This window comes from Semicossyphus pulcher, unplaced genomic scaffold, assembly GCF_022749685.1.
Source record: "Semicossyphus pulcher isolate SPU_LCO1_2020_fin unplaced genomic scaffold, fSemPul1.0.p SCAF_21, whole genome shotgun sequence".
NCBI lineage: Eukaryota > Metazoa > Chordata > Actinopteri > Labriformes > Labridae > Semicossyphus > Semicossyphus pulcher.
In genome coordinates, this window is record NW_027211695.1 from 23,528,902 (window position 1) to 23,546,017 (window position 17,116).

Genomic DNA, 17,116 nt, shown 5'->3' on the forward strand with positions numbered 1-17,116 from the left:
CGCTCAGTAAAGCTGGAAGCCCGGTAGACGTAATGAGCTGTCCGGGATGTGTTCACTGGGCCAGGTTTCAGTGAAACACAGGGCGGCGGAACTGCAAAGTTAGGTTGTGAGACACGCCTGACGACCTGACAGTGGGACACACCTGACGACCTGACAGTGAGACACGCCTGACGACCCGACGACCTGACAGTGAGACACACCTGACGACCTGACAGTGAGACACGCCTGACGACCCGACGACCTGACAGTGAGACACGCCTGACGACCTGACAGTGAGAATCACCTGACGACCTGACAGTGAAACACGCCTGACGACCTGACAGTGAGACACACCTGACGACCTGACGACCTAAGAGTGAGACACAACTGACGACCTGACAGTGAGACACACCTGACGACCTGACAGTGAGACACACCTGACGACCTGACGACCTAAGAGTGAGACACAACTGACGACCTGACAGTGAGACACACCTGACGACCTGACAGTGAGACACAACTGACGACCTGACAGTGAGACACACCTGACGACCTGACAGTGAAACACGCCTGACGACCTGACAGTGAGACACACCTGACGACCTGACGACCTAAGAGTGAGACACAACTGACGACCTGACAGTGAGACACACCTGACGACCTGACAGTGAGACACAACTGACGACCTGACAGTGAGACACACCTGACGACCTGACGACCTAAGAGTGAGACACAACTGACGACCTGACAGTGAGATACACCTGACGACCTGACAGTGAGACACACCTGACGACCTAAGAGTGAGACACAACTGACGACCTGACAACCTGACAGTGAGACACACCTGACGACCTGACAGTGAGACACACCTGACGACCTGACAGTGAGACACACCTGACGACCTGACAGTGAGACACGCCTGACGACATGACAGTGAAACACACCTGACGACCTGACAGTGAGACACGCCTGACGACCCGACGACCTGACAGTGAGACACGCCTGACGACCTGACAGTGAGACACACCTGACGACCTGACAGTGAAACACGCCTGACGACCTGACAGTGAGACACGCCTGACGACCTGACGACCTAAGAGTGATACACAACTGACGACCTGACAGTGAGACACACCTGACGACCTGACAGTGAGACACAACTGACGACCTGACAGTGAGACACACCTGACGACCTGACGACCTAAGAGTGAGACACAACTGACGACCTGACAGTGAGATACACCTGACGACCTGACAGTGAGACACAACTGACGACCTGACAGTGAGACACACCTGACGACCTGACAACCTGACAGTGAGACACACCTGACGACCTAAGAGTGAGACACAACTGACGACCTGACAACCTGACAGTGAGACACACCTGACGACCTGACAGTGAGACACACCTGACTACCTGACAGTGAGACACACCTGATGACCTGACAGTGAAACACGCCTGACGACCTGATGACCTGACAGTGAGACACACCTGACGACCTGACAGTGAGACACACCTGACTACCTGACGACCTGACAGTGAGACACACCTGACGACCTGACAGTGAGACACACCTGACGACCTGACAGTAAGACACACCTGACGACCTGACAGTGAAACATGCCTGACGACCAGACAGTGAAACACACCTGACGACCTGACGACCTGACAGTAAGACACACCTGATGTATTATTCATAAAGTATTACAATAAAATAAACTTGTTACAAATCAAAATGTTTCTGTTGTTGGAGCTGTTGCCATGACAACAAGTGACACCTGACAGGGTTTTGTCCAGTATCTTCATCTGCAGCCACACCCCCTTGTGACATCACAGATCAGACAGCACGCCAGGAGCACGTGACACAGATAGGCGAGGAGTGGAACCAGCAAACAATATAAACAATCGGTTCAGCGTTTGATCGTTGACTTCGATCACTTTATAAATTATTAAATTTTTTCAAAGCGTATTTTGATCAGTTTACACCTTATCAATACAGTCTATCTATGTTTACACGTGTTTACATTAAACAATAATGATTGTGTATATCAGGATCACTGACAAACATTTGATTTAAAGTCTTTTTTACGGTTAAACAGCTATTTCTGCTTTATTTACTTTCACATCCTCCTCCTCGTGCTCAAGAACGGGAACGCGCAAGTCTCGCTCCCGTCATGTCTTCATGAGCTCTGATTGGCCGAGAGGATTCCACCCAGCTCGAAGGGTTCAGTACGCATGTGCAGCAGAGGAGGGAGGGGGCGCGTGTGTGTAGTAAGTTTGAGGAAAGTTCAGTCGGAATGAAGAAAGATTTTACCGAAGTTCACAGATAAACAAGCTTCATTATCTGCTGCACACAGACAGGTAGAGAGAGAGACAGACACACACACACACACACACAGACCCACAGACAGGTAAAGAGAAAAAGGGAGGCAGGAGGAGACCCTGGAGCTTTCAGCGCCCCAACCCGGCCAAGGAGCGCGACCGCCGGCATGAAGATCGAGTTCGCCCCGCTGAACATCCCGCTGCGGAGGAGACTGCAGACCGCCGCGACGCTGCAGTGGGTCTTCTCCTTCCTGGCTCTAGGTACCCGTCTGTCTGACCGCCTGTCTGTATGACTGCCTGTCTGTCTGACGATCTGTCTGTCTGACTGCCTTACTATGTGTCTGTCTGTTATGAATGTCTGTTATTTCTGTCTATCTGACCACCTGTCTTTCTGACTTTCTGCCAGTCTGCTGGCCTGTCTGTCTCTCAGCTCAGTGCTGTCTGCCTGCTGACCTGTCTGTCTCTCTGTTCAGTGCTGTCTGTCTGCTGACCTGTCTGTCTCCCAGCTCAGTGCTGTCTGTCTCTCACCTCTTTGCTGTCTGTCTGCTGACCTGTCTGTCTCTCAGCTCAGTGCTGTCTGGCTGATGACCTGTCTGTTTCTCAGCTCAATGCTGTCTGTCTGCTGACCTGTCTGTCTCTCAGCTCAGTGCTGTCTGTCTGCTGACCTGTCTGTCTCCCAGCTCAGTGCTGTCTGTCTGCTGGCCTGTCTGTCTCTCACCTCAGTGCTGTCTGGCTGATGACCTGTCTGTCTCTCAGCTCAGTGCTGTCTGTCTGCTGACCTGTCTGTCTCTCTGCTCAGTGCTGTCTGTCTGCTGACCTGTCTGTCTCTCTGCTCAGTGCTGTCTGTCTGCTGGCCTGTCTGTCTCTCACCTCAGTGCTGTCTGTCTGCTGACCTGTCTGTCTCTCAGCTCAGTGCTGTCTGGCTGCCTTCGTGCTGCTGGCCCTCTCTGGTTGGTGGATGGTGGCTCTGCTGTATGCTGGTTGGCTGTGGCTGGACTGGGACACGCCCACCAGCGGGGGTCGGAGGTCACAGTGGGTCAGGAGCTGGAGCGTCTGGGACTACTTCAGGGACTACTTCCCGATCACAGTGAGTCGTCGTGTTTCATGTCTCTTGTTGGTTTAGAGCAGGCGGTGCCGAGACGACCTCAAACCTGCTCATATTTCTTTTCCTTTTGGCGGTATCAGTATGTGTCAGGTACTGAAGCATGATTCTAGCTCTTTGTCCTCCATCACTGTGTTTTCATATAAACAATGGTACTTAATATTATTTGTGACGTTTATTTTCTACTTTACGAAACACAAATCCTCCTACTTTTACCACACCTGGTCCAGCGACTATAAACAGACCTGTGGGCTGCAGCTGAGTTACTCGTCATCTCTCGTTTCTAACGGTGTTCAAATGTAAGTTTAATCAGCGTGAGCAGCCCCGTGAGGGAAACGAGACTCACGCATCCTACTTCCTGTCGCCGAACACACAACCTCATGCTGTGTGTGCGCAGCAGGTGAAGCCACTCCGCGCCACCTCTGCTCGGTGGACAGTACGTGCATGTGGCCACAGCGCTAAACAGCACCGGGGCGAGGTTCCGCTAATAACGGGGACACATTCACTGAAAAGCTGACTCGTGTAACTGTGCGTATGACTCAAGCATCCCGCCGACATCATATATGACGCTGCAGCGTCGCGCGCATGTTTACAGGCAAGTGACACATACACACACACACACACACACTCTGCATGCAAAGCGTCAGATCTGTGTGTGCTCTGCAGAAGAGGTGCACTCTGGGATATCAGACTGACTTTTCCTGTAGATACGTTTTGGAAAACGTGCACGAAAACCAAAACGCGCGTCTTTATCGCGATATTGACGGTACTACAAAATTCATGTCGAGGCAGAACGTGACACCGGTGACTGCCCACCCCTACAATCAATACTGATTATTGATCTGACCCATCAAGCAATCCATCAAGCAATCCATCAAACAATCCATCTGTCAATCAATCAATCAATCATCCATCCATCCATCCCTCAGTGGTCCTCTGTCCCAGTCCCAGTGAGGTCAGAGCCCTGACAGACGGAGCAGGTGTGGAGCGTCCTCTGTGTTCTGAGGCAACACGACCCACCATGAGCAGCTCTGAGCAGCATTCAGCACAGAGGCACAAACACTTCCTGTAACAGAGAGCTGGAGCAGAAGCAGACTCATGCTGAACCTCTGCAGAGACTGGACGGGCCGAGAGAGTGACAGAGCCTGTCCACAGAGACGTATTGATCATAGCTCATTAAGGGAAACACTTCCTGAAGCAGCTTGGTTGGAATCGGGTCTCACAGACAGGTCGCTGGTTTAGACGGAGAGATCAGAGAGTTGAGCTCAGGAAGGTCAACTGGAGAAAAACAGTGTAAACATCAGGTGTGTGAGCAGCTTCCAAAGATACATCTGCACCAGGTAACGGCAGGAGGTTAAAGAGTCTCTAATCTTTAGGATTTTGTCATTAAAGAAGCTCATGAAATCATCACTGCTGAGGCCTATAGGAATACATGGCTCAATGGAGCTGTGACTCTCTGTCAGCCTGGCTACAGTGCTGAAAAGGTACCTGGGATATTTGATTGGATCAAACTTAAGCGACATTTGCTTCAGGTTACTAGTTTCCGAGTCATACCATGGAGCTAGCCTCTGTCGTTTGATAATCTTCTTTTTTACGCCGGGGACACACCGGACGAGGAATCGGTTCTGTTCACACCAGACGCACATTTCTTCGCGCCGGTCGACAAGCGCTTCTGCTCCTCAGCTGTCGTTAACTCACATTTGGAGCTGTGTTTTCATCATGCTCTCTCTCTCTTGCTCTCTCTCTCTGTCCCGGCGTCAAGGGGGCGATCGGATCTAGAGTACTCCAAAGTGGGACGAATGCCGTCTCTCCATCAGGCCAGGATTTCCCCAGAATGTCTGCCAGTTATCTATTATTGATTACTGATCTGACCCATCAGTCTGACTATTGATTATTGATCTGTCTCCAGCTGGTGAAAACTGTTGATCTGGATCCAAAGAAAAACTACATCTTTGGATTTCATCCACATGGTGAGAAACACACCTGTCTATCTCTCTGTACCTGTCTGTCTTTCAGCAGTGATGTTGATAGGTTTTCAGTGTGTGTGTTCTGGACAACTTGTAGTGTTAAACTGGAGTTTGATGGTTTGAATGAACGGATGTATTCATGTATGTTCAAAATGTGTCTGGAATTAAAAGAATCAAAATCAAAATCCGTAGAATTAGTGACACATTTACACGACAACAACACAACATGACAACACGTCAACATGACAACAAGACAACACGACAACAAGACAACACGACAACACGACAACACTTCAACACTTCAACACGACAACACTACGACAAGACAACACTTCAACACGACAACACGACAACAAGACAACACGACAACACGACAACAAGACAACACGACAACACGACAACACGACAACACTACGACAAGACAACATGACAACACGACAACACGACAACACGACAACACTACAACACTACAACAATACAACACGACAACACGACAACACGGCAACACGACAACAAGACAGCATGACAACACGACAACACGACAACACGACCACAAGACAACACGACAACAAGACAACACTACAACAAGACAACACTTCAACACTTCAACACGACAACACGACAACACTACGACAAGACAACACTTCAACACGACAACACGACAACATGACAACACGACAACACGACAACAAGACACCATGACAACACGACAACAAGACAACATGTCACACGACAACAACACAACATGACAACATGACAACACGTCAACACGTCAACACGACAACACGACAACACGACAACACTACAACACGACAACAAGACGACACAACAACACTACAACAAGACAACACGACAACAAGACAACATGTCACACGACAACAACACAACATGACAACACGTCAACACGACAACACGACAACACGACAACACTACGACAAGACAACACGACAACAAGACAACACGACAACAAGACAACACTACAACAAGACAACACGACAACAAGACAACACGACAACACTTCAACACTTCAACACGACAACAAGACAACACGACAACACTACGACAAGACAACACTTCAACACGACAACACGACAACACTACGACAAGACAACATGACAACACGACAACACGACAACACGACAACACTACAACACTACAACAATACAACACGACAACACGACAACACGGCAACACGACAACAAGACAGCATGACAACACGACAACACGACAACACGACCACAAGACAACACGACAACAAGACAACACTACAACAAGACAACACTACCACAAGACAACATGACATTGAAAGCTTCCAGGACACGTGGACTGGCACAGAACGGAAACCCTGGTGCTGGCAAGGGTGTCACCCTATCAGTCTGTCCCGGAATATCTGTCTGTGTGTTGCCTGCCTGTCCTTCTGTACCTGCCTGTCCTCTGTCTCTTAGGGGTGCTGGTAGCAGGAGGGTTTGGGAACTTCTGTACGGAGGCGACAGGTTTTTCTCGTCTGTTTCCTGGACTGCGGTCTCACCTGCTGATGCTGCCATTCTGGTTTAGAGTCCCTCTCTTCAGAGATTACATCATGTTTGGAGGTACACACCTGTCTGTCTGTCTGCCTGCAGGTTCTCTAATAAAAGACGAACTTAAGACTTGGCACATTATGGTTCTAAAAGACGTCTTGTCTGAAGTTACTGGTTCTAACAGAGACGTCATGGTTCTAACAGAGACTTTGTGGTTCTAACAGAGACTTTGTGGTTCTGACAGAGACGTCGTGGTTCTAACAGAGACTTTGTGGTTCTGACAGAGACGTCGTGGTTCTAACAGAGACTTTGTGGTTCTAACAGAGACTTCATGGTTCTAACAGAGACTTTGTGGTTCTAACAGAGACTTCGTGGTTCTAACAGAGACTTTGTGGTTCTAACAAAGTCTTTGTGGTTCTAACAGAGACTTTGTGGTTCTAACAGAGACTTCATGGTTCTAACTGAGACTTTGTGGTTCTAACAGAGACTTCATGGTTCTAACTGAGACTTTGTGGTTCTAACAGAGACGTAATGGTTCTAACTGTGATTTTTATGGAGCTGGTGAATCCACCACTGATCTCAGTACAAAATTAATCCAGGGGAGGATACCGGGGGGAGTGGCTGTCCTTTGGAAAAAGAAATACGATTCTGTGATCAAAGTGGTTAGATTGGATGTAGATTGGGCTATTGGAATAGAGATAAGTTGCAATGATACAAAGTTTATTATATTAAATATTTATACTCCTTATGAATGTTATCAAAATGAGGGAGAATTTCTCAATAGATTAGCCTTTGTTAGCTCCTTTATTCAAGATAATGCCTCTAGCTGCATCCTCGTTTTAGGAGACATGAATGCAGATATTTCTGATGAGAACTCTCTATTTGCCAGACATCTAATGCATTTCTGCACAGACGGAGGCTTAACCCTCTCAAGCAAGTTTTTTTTACCTGAAAATAGTTTTACATACATCAGTGAAGCATGGCATACAACTTCATGGCTGGATCATTGTGTCTGTACATCGGATGCACATGCCTCCCTGGATACCATGGAGATCTACTATGACTATGCCGTTGCTGATCAGATACCTTTTTCTATATCACTGAATGTGGAAAAAATACCGATGGTATCGGCTGAGGTAAATAACACAATTTTGGGGAAATTGGATTGGTCTAAGATAACTAAGGACGCCATTAAGGAATATACCATTAGGACTGACAACCTACTCGGAAATATTGAATTACCTAAAGATGCAATGAGATGCTGTAATGTGAACTGTGGGAACCCACAACATGGGAATGATTTATGTGTTTTATATGATTCTATTGTGGAGTCACTTCTCATCTCCAGTAAATCACTTCATAAATCTCAGTCTAAGGGATACAATGTCAAACCTGGCTGGAATGACTTTGTGGCAGAGCTTCATGTCGTAGCTAGAAAAGCATTCAAAGCCTGGGTTGAATCGGGAAGAGTCAGACATGGGCCTTTATTTGAACAGAAGAAACGTGCTCATGCAAATTTCAAATATGCCCTGCGATTTATTAAAAGGAATGAGAAGTCTATGAGATCTGACTCACTGGCCAAAAAGATGCAAAATAATAGTGTTAAGGATTTCTGGAAGGAGGTTAAATGCATGAATAATTGTAAAATGTCCTTACCGACAAACATTGATGGGGTTAGTGGTGCTGGTAATATATCTCAGATGTGGCGACAACATTATTTTGAATTATTTAACTGTGTTGGAAGAAATCATTTTGAAGTGGGTACTGTTGATACAGATGTAGATATAGTTATCAATTTAGAAGAGGTTCACTCAGCAGTCTTAGGACTAGCTGACAATAAATCGCGTGGAGCTGACAAGATAACTGCTGAACATCTAAAATATGCCAGCAATAAACTTTGTTTGTTGCTTGCTATATGTTTGACAGGCTTACTAAGACATGGCATTCTGCCTGACTCTATCCTGTCTGTATTATTAGTACCTGTAATTAAAAACAAAGCAGGCAAAATAAACAGTATGGAGAATTATAGGCCTATTGCATTAGCCAGTATTGTATCCAAAGTACTGGAGAAAATCCTCCTTAACAGGTTAGAAGATTACATATTCACAAGTGACAACCAGTTTGGCTTTAAACAGAAACATGGCACTGACATGTGCATCTTTGCTTTGAAAGAAATCTTGGATAAATACAACAGTCAGAACTCTACTCTACTTTTTATATGTTTTATGGATGCCTCTCAGGCCTTTGATCGCATAAATCATGAAAAACTGTTTGATAAATTGTCTTTTAGAGGGGTCCCAAAATGGCTTGTAAGAATTCTGGTTTACTGGTATGCTCATCAGGCCTTTATGATAAAATGGGGAAATTCTATGTCGGAACCTTTTTATGTCAGCAACGGAGTGAGACAGGGCGGAATTTTGTCTCCCTTTCTCTTTAATGTGTATATGGATGACTTGTCACAGCAGTTGAATGCACGTAAAACAGGGTCTATGGTTGGCTCTATGTTAATTAATAACCTAATGTATGCAGATGACTTGGTAATTTTCTGCCCATATAGTGCTGGCCTACAACAGCTATTGAATGTCTGCTCACAATATGGTCTCGACTTTGACATCAAATATAATGCAATTAAGAGTAAGATTATGATCGTTAGAAGCAAAGCTGATAGAAAACTAGTTTTTCCTGAATCCTTTTTATCTGGCATTGCTCTTCATGAATGTAATGAGATCATATATCTCGGCCATCATATTGTAAATGATCTGTCGGACAATAGAGATATTAACAGACAGTGTCGCAAGTTATATGCGCAAGCCAATATGCTCGCACGGAAGTTTAACATGTGCACTGTTAATGTTAAGACAGCTTTATTTAAAGCATTTTGTACCCCTATGTATACTGCCCACCTGTGGCGTGTTTATAGCAAAAGCAACATGCAGAGACTCAACGTGGCCTATAGTGATGGCATGAGAATGCTTTTAAAACTTCCAAGATGGTGCAGTGCTAGTGAAATGTTTGTAAATGTTGGGGTGCCGAACTGCTCTGCTGTGATACGTAATCTTATGTACAGGTTCATGTGCAGGTTGTCAGTTTCAGGTAATGGTATTTTAATGTATTTGAGTAACTGTGAGAGGAGCTCAGTGCGGTTCTCGTCGAGATTGTGGAGCCACTGGCGCTCAAGTCTGTACGTACACACAGCTACCTAATGTATGTACCTTTGTGTCATAATCTAGTTGATGCCTCACTTGATGTACTAGTTTATGTATTTCTGTATGTATTGTCTGTTATGTTTTATATATATATATATATTTTTTTTTAGTGCTATGGACCACACGCTGTGTCCTTAATAAAGTCTTATTATTATTATTAACTGAGACCTTTTGGTTCTAACTGAGACTTTGTGGTTCTAACAGAGACTTCATGGTTCTAACTGAGACTTCATGTTTCTAACTGAGACTTTGTGGTTCTAACAGAGACTTTGTGGTTTTAACAGTGTCTTTGTGGTTCTAACAGAGACTTTGTGGTTCTAACAGAGTCTTTGTGGTTCTAACAGAGACTTTGTGATTCTAACAGAGACTTTGTGGTTCTAACAGTGTCTTTGTGGTTCCAACAGAGACTTTGTGGTTCTAACAGTGTCTTTGTGGTTCCAACAGAGACGTCGTGGTTCTAACAGAGACGTCGTGGTTCTAACTGAGACTTCATGGTTCTAACAGAGACTTTGTGGTTCTAACAGTGTCTTTGTGGGTCTAACAGAGACTTTGTGGTTCTAACAGAGACTCTGTGGTTCTAACAGAGACTTCATGATTCTAACAGAGACTTTGTGATTCTAACAGTGTCTTTGTGGTTCTAACTGAGACTTTGTGGTTCTAACAGAGACTTTGTGGTTCTAACAGAGACTTCATGCTTCTAACTGAGACCTTGTGGTTCTAACTGAGACTTTGTGGTTCTAACAGAGACTTTGTGGTTCTAACAGTGTCTTTGTGATTCTAACAGTGTCTTTGTGATTCTAACAGTGTCTTTGTGGTTCTAACAGAGACTTTGTGGTTCTAACAGAGACTTCGTGGTTCTAACAGTGTCTTTGTGGTTCTAACAGAGACTTTGTGGTTCTAACAGAGACTTTGTGATTCTAACAGTGTCTTTGTGGTTCTAACAGAGACTTTGTGGTTCTAACAGGGACTTAAACAGATCAGGACATAGTTTTGTTTAACCCAGCAGCCAGTGTGTCTCAATCAGATCTTTGCACAGCCCTGAGTAAAGTGTGTCACAGGTCGGTCCAGGAGGAGGCAGATCGCTGCTCTCTGATTGGCTGGAAGAGAAGGGTCACATGCGTTCATGTGTTCCACAGCTGCAGCGATCGAACACCATCATCAGGTTTAATGTGAAGAGCAGACTCACCAGGGTCATGTGACACCTGGTGGTCAACGTGTTAATGTGCAGTCATTTTACGTAATGATAGAGTCAAAGATCTGGTGGATATTGGTTCTATTTGTTCTCCACAACATAATAATTCACAGCAGAGCCGTGAAACGACACAAGGAACCAGGGAAAATCATATTTCTGATCCTTCCAAGCAGCTCAAATAAACGTTAAGAATTCTTCAGAAAGTTCAGAGTTTAACTATGAAAAAAGAAACGTAAAGAAAAGATCTGAGATAAACTATTTAAAACGTTCACTTGTCTGCCTGCCTGTCTGTCTGTCTGCCTGTATCTGTCTGTCTTTCAGGCCTGGTGTCCAGCTGTAAGTCCAGCCTGTCTTACCTGGTGAGTCGACCTAAAGGAGGAAACGTCGCTGTCATTGCAGTGGGTGGAGCTCCAGAGGCTCTGGACGCTCGACCTGGAGCTTTAACACTACAGGTACATGTATTCACCTTATTCATGTATAAAATTAATTCATGGTATTGATTGTGATGATTACAGTTTTTCACATTTCTTGAAACCTTCTTTTCTCCAAACTTTCAACACAAACCAAATATTGAAACTACATTAAAAAGCCGGGACTCTTCTAACAGAATGAAACCGATCACACACACAGTGAGTCAGTATATAAACACTACAGAGCATCCATCAGACACCACATCCAAACCCTGAGAGCACAGCGTCCAGGGCCTGCAGCTACAGAAACACAGCTTACTGTAGGCCTGTAGAGTAAATCAATACAGTGATCACCGTCATATTCAGCAAAAACACAGTGAGCCCAGAGGACACTCTGAAGCACATCACACTCAAACATCAGAGTGAGTGAGGGAACCCTTCATCCTCATGTCTGTGTGCTGCTTCCCTCAGTGTCATCACAGGAACAGGAACACGGTCTGTGACAGCTGCTCTCATCTGACATGTTCTTCATCCAGCTCCTCCCCTTCCTCCCCCGCAACTTTGATTTAATTTCCCTTCTTTTTGTTTGTGTTTCAGGTCCGAAACAGGAAGGGCTTCATCAAACTGGCTCTGAAACACGGGTGGGTGGAGCTTATTTTGGACTCAGAGGGGCGGGTCTAGAAACAGTTCACTAACAGTGTGTGTTTGTGTGCAGAGCTCAGCTGGTTCCTGTCTTTTCTTTCGGAGAAAACGAGCTGTTCGATCAGATGGAGAATCCCACCGGTTCTCCTCTGAGGAAGCTGCAGGTCAGAGGTCACGCCTACAACCACACACACCTCCAAACTCTATCTGTATGTTATTATAACAATGGTACAGTGTAAAAGACAACACCTGTGAAGATCTTAACTCAAAACACATAAATAATACTGCTGTCGGCGATTTAAAAACTTAATCTGATTAATTACAGGCTTTGTAATTAATAATCGCATATATCACTGATTTCTGTGAAAGCACCACATCACATGAAGACTCTGCCTGGATAACTGTTTCTGGACTACAAGAAACTACAACCACCGACAACAACCTAAAACCAACTACAACCACCTACAGTCATGTACAACCACTGACAACCACCTAAAACCAACTAAGCCACCTACAGTCATGTACAACCACCGACAACCACCTAAAACCAACTAAGCCACCTACAGTCATGTACAACCACCGACAACAACCTAAAACCAACTACAGCCACCTACAGCCATGTACAACCACCTACAACCACTTAAAACCAACTAAGCCACCTACAGCCATGTACAACCACCGACAACAACCTAAAACCAACTACAGCCACCTACAGTCATGTACAACCACCGACAACCACCTAAAACCAACTAAGCCACCTACAGTCATGTACAACCACCGACAACAACCTAAAACCAACTACAGCCACCTACAGCCATGTACAACCACCTACAACCACCTAAAACCAACTACAACCACCTACAGCCATGTACAACCACCTTCAACCATCTACAACCACCTAAAACCTATTACAGCCACCTACAGCCATGTACAACCACCACAACCATCTACAACTACCTACAGCCATGTACAACCACCCACAACTACCTACAGCCACCCACAGCCATGTACAACCACCTACAACAAACTACAACCACCTAAAACCTATTACAGCCACCTACAGCCATGTACAACCACCTACAACAAACTACAACCACCTAAAACCTATTACAGCCACCTACAGCCATGTACAACCACCCACAACCATCTACAACTACCTACAGCCATTTACAACCACCCACAACCATCTACAACTACCTACAGCCATTTACAACCACCCACAACCATCTACAACTACCTACAGCCATGTACAACCACCTGCAACCATCTACAGCCAACCATCTTAAACCACATACAACCACCTAAAGCAATGTACAACCACCTACAACCATTTATAACCACAACCATCTACAGCCATGTCCAACCACCCACAACCACCTACAACAAACTACAACCACCTAAAACCTATTACAGCCACCTACAGCCATGTACAACCACCGACAACCACCTAAAACCAACTAAACCACCTACAGGCATGTACAACCACCGACAACAACCTAAAACCAACTACAACCACCTACAGCCATGTACAACCACCTACAACCACCTAAAACCATCTACAACTACCTACAGCCATGTACAACCACCCGCAACCATCTACAGCCAACCATCTTAAACCACATACAACCACCTAAAGCAATGTACAACCACCTACAACCATTTATAACCACAACCATCTACAGCCATGTCCAACCACCCACAACCACCTACAACAAACTACAACCACCTAAAACCTATTACAGCCACCTACAGCCATGTACAACCACCGACAACAACCTAAAACCAACTACAACCACCTACAGCCATGTACAACCACCCGCAACCATCTACAGCCAACTATCTTAAACCACATACAACCACCTACAGCCACCTACAATCATGTAAATGGTAAATGGACTGTACTTATATAGCACTTTTCTAGTCTTTGCAACCACTCAAAGCTGCTATTACACTTCATATCACATTCACCCATTCATACACTGATGACAGAGGCTGCTACGTAAAGTGCCCAACTGTCAATCAGATATCACATTCATACCCGTTGGCTATGCCACCGGGAGCAATGTGGGGTTCAGTGTGTTGCCCAAGGACACTTCGACATGTAGCCTGAGGGGGCTTGGGATCGAACCCCTGACCTTCCAATTGAAAGATGACCGACTCTACCACTGAGCCACAGCTGCCCTGTACAAACCACATACAACCACCTACAGTCAGCAAACAACCACCTAAAACCAACTACAAGAAACTACAGCCATGTACAACCACCTACAGCCATGTACAACCACCCACAACCATCTACAACTACCTACAACTACCTACAACCACCCACAGCCATGTACAACCACCTACAACCACCTTAAACCACATACAACCATCTAAAACCACCTACAGCCATGTACAACCACCTACAATCACATACAACCAACTACAATAACCTGAAACCACATACAACTATCTACAACCAACTACAATAACCTGAAACCACCTACAACCACATTTTAAAGTCTCATCTACAACCGCTTAGAAGAACCAACATGAAACATAACAAACAACAACCGTGTAACATTTCCAGAGCAACCATTTAGAATCCATCTAGAAGCCACCTAGCAACCACTGTGTCAGTATGCTGTCCTCTGTCCACAGAACCGGCTGCAAAGCATCATTGGAGTAGCAATGCCTCTGTTTCATGCCAGAGGGGTTTTTCAGTACAGTTTTGGACTGATGCCCTACAGGAAGCCCATCCACACCGTTGGTACGATTTTATGTTAATTTAACAAAAATTTAATGTTAATGTAACAAAGGTTTAATATAAGAAAAACTTAACTTTCGTGTTAATGTATCAAAGATTTAATGTAAATAAAATGTAAGTTCAATATTATTGTGACAAATATTATATGTAAATATGTTGATTTAATGTAAATAAAACGTAACTTTAAAGTTAATGTACAATATATTTAATGTTAATTTAATGTAAATTAATTAATTTGACATAAATTAAATGTTTATTTGTAATTTATTGTTTTTAATTTTATTGTAATGTAAATGTACATTTACTATAAATAAAGATTTAATGTAAGCAAAACAGAAATTCATTGTTAATGTAACAAAGTTTTTATATAATATTAATTTAATGTTAATTTACCGTAAGTTTAATGTTAAATTTAAATACATTTTATTTTACTTTAAGGTTATTAAGCGTCATTCTTGTCCCCCCCCATCTGTTTTCAGTGGGGAAACCCATTCCAGTGGTCCAGACTCCCAGTCCTACCAGTGAGGACATCGAGTATCTCCACAAAGTTTACCTGCAGAGTCTGACTGAACTGTTTGAGCAGCACAAGCAATCCTACGGCCTTAGCGAGCCTCAGCACCTCACATTCATATAAGCTCAGTATACCGCCTGTTTATAAACATCTGTTTAAACCACCTGTTGCTTAACACCTGTTGTTAAAAACCTTTTGCTAAACACCAGTTTATACCACCTGTTTATAAACACCTGTTTTTACTACCTGTTTAAACCACCTGTTGTTAAACACCTGTTTCTACGACCTGTTTAAACCACTTGTTGCTTAACACCTGTTGTTAAACACCTTTTGCTAAACACCAGTTTATACCACCTGTTTATAAACACCTGTTTTTACTACCTGTTTAAACCACCTGTTGCTAAACACCTGTTGTTAAACGCCTGTTTCTAAACACCTGTTTATTCCCCTGTTGACCTTATAGAAAAGAAATATGAGCTATACATGTCTATACATGACCTTTATATAAGAACACGACCTTCGTATGACCCTAAGTGTTTGCAGCTGTGGACTGACTCTTCTTATGGACTGATATCATTGATCTGCTATCAGCAACATTCATTTGAATAGTGGATGCTAACATTGTTGGCTTCACAGATTGATTGAAAAGGAAGGCAGGAAAAGGAATGCTAACAGTGCTAGCCATTTGCATGGCTGTTAATGGGGTTCTATTGTTTTAGGTGAGGATGCTAACACTGTTAGCAGCATCCATTGACTTCACTGAAGAATGCTTAAAGTTTTCCAAGCAAATTTGTTTGTGTGATGAATGCTAATAGTGCTACCAGGCCTACATATTTAAATGGTGTATGCTAACAGCTTTGTCATGGTGCGATTAAGAACAACGTAAAGGTCAGTGTTTGTTTTGTCCTGTTTCTTAAAGTGACATCACACGATGATGTAACAGATGACTGATGGGCTGGTCATACAGAGGTTAGTGACATCATAGTGACATTAAAGATCGATGGGTGTTCTGACTGGTCGAGTTATACTGAGAAGTTTTTCTTTAAATGTAATATTTTCCTTCATCCTCCAGCTGCTCGATGGTTATTCAAGCAGAAGTATGAACACATTATTATTATTAATATTATCATTATATTTATGGTGATTATTAATATTGTTATTATATTTATTATTATTATTAATAGTATTATTATTATATTTATGATTATAGGTGTCGTAGTTGTTGAGTGATGAGAACAGTAACTGTCTCTTCGGATTCAAACATAAAACAAACAACAGATTAAGATTTAACCCTTAAAGTCCTGCAGTTTAAAGTTTCACAGCTCTCATGGAGGAGCTGCAGTGAAGCCAGCAGACCACAAGAGGTCGCAACACTTATGGACGTTCAGAACTGTGTTTTTTTCATGAGACGTCACGAATGAACCTGAAATCTTCTGATCAACATGTGTTTTTTGTTGTATAACTTCTCTGAAAAGTTTCACAGTAGGAGCACAGAAAACTGATCCTCAGCTTCATGCC

General features: G+C 44.0%; 1 protein-coding gene across 1 annotated transcript; it reads left to right on the top strand.

Moving 5' to 3' along the window:
- Nucleotides 1-2,246: 2,246 nt before the first annotated feature.
- Nucleotides 2,247-16,599, top strand: mogat3a (monoacylglycerol O-acyltransferase 3a). Its single transcript, XM_069672024.1, has 9 exons — nt 2,247-2,563; nt 3,211-3,389; nt 5,314-5,374; nt 6,817-6,960; nt 11,608-11,738; nt 12,294-12,337; nt 12,412-12,502; nt 14,982-15,090; nt 15,567-16,599. The coding sequence occupies exons 1-9, from the start codon at nt 2,470-2,472 to the stop codon at nt 15,719-15,721; spliced, it is 1,008 nt and encodes a 335-aa protein (XP_069528125.1). The 5' UTR covers nt 2,247-2,469; the 3' UTR covers nt 15,722-16,599.
- The last annotated feature ends 517 nt before the right edge of the window (nt 16,600-17,116 follow it).

Bases quoted from the DNA above. Each gene is read 5' to 3' on its own strand.
- mogat3a (XM_069672024.1), top strand. From the start codon at position 2,470: ATGAAGATCGAGTTCGCCCCGCTGAACATCCCGCTGCGGAGGAGACTG. The intron at 2,564-3,210 runs GTACCCGTCTGT...TCTGTCTCTCAG, and splicing joins CTTCTCCTTCCTGGCTCTAG to CTCAGTGCTGTCTGGCTGCC. The intron at 12,503-14,981 runs GTCAGAGGTCAC...CTCTGTCCACAG, and splicing joins CTCCTCTGAGGAAGCTGCAG to AACCGGCTGCAAAGCATCAT.